Raw genomic sequence first — 3,356 nt, forward strand, 5'->3', positions numbered from 1 at the left:
CCATGAACATTGAATCTAGTGTATAAGACTAGCAAATGCAATAAATGCTTTGTGCCCACTCCCATTTGCACCACATCAACACAAGGCCATGCACCCACTTCAATTTCATATGGACACAAACAACTGTTGTACTTGGAGCGTTATTAATATCTTCAAACACCCGATTTATAAAAGTTCATAAATTAGCAATAGCTTCAACATCTTAGAGCCGTAACAAACCATCGCCCATGTCAACTAGGGGAGGGGAAACCCTAAAGTAGAGCATAGTGACCAAGACAACCTTTACACACGTTGATAATGAATAAATAAATGACCAATGTGTTAGCATGCTTAATTTTATAATAGTGCCACCATTCAACAAGGTGACTGTGGCCAAGCTCTACAAGCAATGTGTTTGCCGACGTAGTCTATCTTCTTAGTGCTTGAGATATGATTAAGATGTGATGTCACCACACAAGAAAAAGAAAGTTAATCAATTGATGTCCCAATCAACACTTAAAATTGTTATACTCGTAGAAGCTTGCAAACATTTGAGGAGTTGCATACAATGGACCAATTCTGGTAGCTCCTATTGAGACCAATGATGTGACAACATCAAACCCCGAAGCTTTTTTTCTTCAATATGTAATTTCATTGATTAGGCTAGCCACATCATGTCAAAAAACACATTAACATATATGCTACTACTTCACATTTTAAATGTACACAAAAACAACATGCACAACTCACAAAACATTCATCCTCTTATGTCAGAGGCAAAAGGCCTCAAGAAGGTCTTTGAAGTCTTCAAAGTTGAGGTGGTAAAAACTAATGACTTAAATGCTCATTAGAAGGTAGTGTTAGCCCATCGTCGAGAAAGCCTTTACTTTTAATAAAGTGAAATAAAGGAATACCCTTGCCAACAATGTTGGCATTTAAAAAAAATCATAATAAATCTAAAACCAAAATCACCTAAAAAAGATACTGTAATGCGCGAAAGCGAAATTTTGTAGTATAAAAATGATAGATGTTCATGGATTTAGGCAGAAAGAATCCCAAGTGGCCATCCAAATTTCCAATAACTATATCTATAGAGACATTAAAAGAGGCCTTGCCTCTAGGTGGGGAGACATTGGATTCCATAGGCATTGCATAAGTAGGGGCTACCTTTGTTGGTAGAGAAGTGTATGTTATGCCTATTATTGGCAAGTTGCGCACACATTCAAGGCTCCTCTCTCCACCACAGTTTGGACACGAGAAGGTTATGCACCCACTTCAATTTCAGCTCGATGGTCCTCGCGTAAGCTACTCTCGTACTTGTTGGAAGTGGCGTCGGTGTCTTCAAGCATCCGACTTAAAAATGTATGCACATTTGCAATGGCTTCGGCATCTGAAAGACCACCACCCAAAAAGAAGAAAAACAAGAACAAGATTAATCTCGCACACAATGACAAGGAACGCTAGCTAGAAACACGGTCAACTAATGGGCACAAGTGCAGTGCAATATTTTAATGAGGGTGGAGGGAAACGTGACCAAAACGGCTTTCACACACACCTAGCCTGGGCACTGTGTGTTTAGCCCCATGCCGGACAACGGTCGGACTCTCAAACACCTGCCGAAGCTCTTCATTCTTGGGCTTAAGCCAGTCGTTTGCTCCTGTGTTAATCACAGCAGTAATCTTGTATTAAACATAGCTGACATGCTAATCAATAATTCAAGCTTTGATAGTGTTTTGAGTAGATGATTCTACCTATGAAGTGTACCGATGGGCACCTTATGATATCTGAGTAGCAATCTTGCTTCAGTTTCTCTTGCTTGAACATTGCCCCAGAGATTATGAGAACAAAACGCAGGGGAGGATGCCGTGAGAGAGCCAGGCTCTGGAGAGTGGCAACTATTCGCATTAAATACACTAATCATGTGTTTAACACAAAGCTGTTACTGTCTTAGAGCAGGGGAACATGGGAAAGACAGTCTAAGCTTGGTACCTTTTGCTGTAGTCCTGCAAGAGCAGCGCTAAGCACAGCGCCCTGCAATAATAAACAGAGCCAATGTCACAATACTTATCGACCCAATCTTAAGCTTACATGATCACAATGCTTAATTTCCAAATCTTAAGCTTACATGATCTTAGTTAATCTCACAAACTAACACAATAATGTATTATGTGGGCAGCAACATCACAATGCTTAATTTCCCAATCTTGCGATTAAATGATCTTGCTTAATGTCATTAATTACACAATACTGTGAGCAACATCTCAATGCTTAATTACCCAATACTGTGAGCAACATCACTCTTAAATGCTCTTGCTTAATCTCACCCAAATGCGAGTGTTATACCTGGGAGAAGCCAAGCAAACCATCGAAAGGGCCATGCTCATACATGAAGTCGGAGATGTACTTGATACAGTCCTCTAATCCAGTGTACTCCGTGAAGATCTGCATTAACGAAACAACAGGAACTTTAGGCAAAGATAAAGCTGAGGATGACCTTAATTAGGAGCTTAATAGGGATTATGCAGACACCCTTACAATGTTGTATTGGAACCACTCGTAGTAGGGCGGTGGGAAGATGCCCTCCACTTCGGACTTGCCGCGGCAAGGGAAGGGCGCATCCAGGAACGTCTGCACAGAGAACAGCACGAATCAAGAGAATATGAAGGCAAATTCTCTCTTTCTCCTAACACTGTCGCGCTCACCATATCCAAGAGCTGAAGCAGAGAGCTGTCCCACTTCTTCATCAGTTGCTGCTGCAGGATGGTGGCGCTGGTTCGGAAGCCGTGCAAGCATAGAACGCGCAGCTTCTTCTTCCTGCTGCTGCTGCTGTTACTACTGTCGATCCTGCATAGCCGAGGGTGATGGAGATCACTCTTCTCTTGATGATTATCACCAGGGTGTACATGGGTACGAGAGGACTCCATCGCCAAGTTGCAGTGGTGCGCTTAGCAACACAAGCGAAGAGAGGAGTACACGCAGAGAGATCCCGTGTTCTATTTAGAGCCAGAGGGCGGGCGTCCCACACACCACACTTGGAACGCGGACATGTGTAATCACCCATCAATTTTTACACCCACTTCCTACTGCCACCACCAACCCACTCTCTTTACAACTGGTTTCACCATAGGTGCCATCACATCAAATTCAATCACGAAGATACAGGCCAACTTTAAAAAAATAAATAGAAAAAATTACCAATTTGACCCTACACTATGCCCAAATTCCCAATTTGACCCAGAATTCCCATTTTGACCCACTAAATTACCAAATTGACCTTAAATTTGACTCCACCATTTCTAATTTAGCCGTATTGCTCATTAAAATTACCATTTTGATCCTAAAATTTGGTTAATTTTCACATTGGTCTCCAAAAACTA

At 41.7% G+C, this 3,356-nt stretch overlaps 1 protein-coding gene across 1 annotated transcript; it reads right to left on the reverse strand.

Annotated features, from left to right (window-relative positions):
• Window positions 1–968: 968 nt before the first annotated feature.
• On the reverse strand, window positions 969–2,965 carry LOC147608160 (uncharacterized). Its single transcript, XM_086789821.1, has 7 exons — window positions 2,682–2,965; window positions 2,515–2,607; window positions 2,323–2,421; window positions 1,969–2,010; window positions 1,731–1,860; window positions 1,535–1,636; window positions 969–1,369 (listed from the first exon to the last, which is right to left on the reverse strand). The coding sequence occupies exons 1-7, from the start codon at window positions 2,901–2,903 to the stop codon at window positions 1,242–1,244; spliced, it is 816 nt and encodes a 271-aa protein (XP_086645947.1). The 5' UTR covers window positions 2,904–2,965; the 3' UTR covers window positions 969–1,241.
• Window positions 2,966–3,356: the final 391 nt, after the last annotated feature.

Source organism: Cibotium barometz, chromosome 54 (genome assembly GCF_041138505.1).
Source record: "Cibotium barometz isolate CiBa-2024 chromosome 54, ASM4113850v1, whole genome shotgun sequence".
Classification (NCBI taxonomy): Eukaryota; Viridiplantae; Streptophyta; class Polypodiopsida; order Cyatheales; family Cibotiaceae; genus Cibotium; species Cibotium barometz.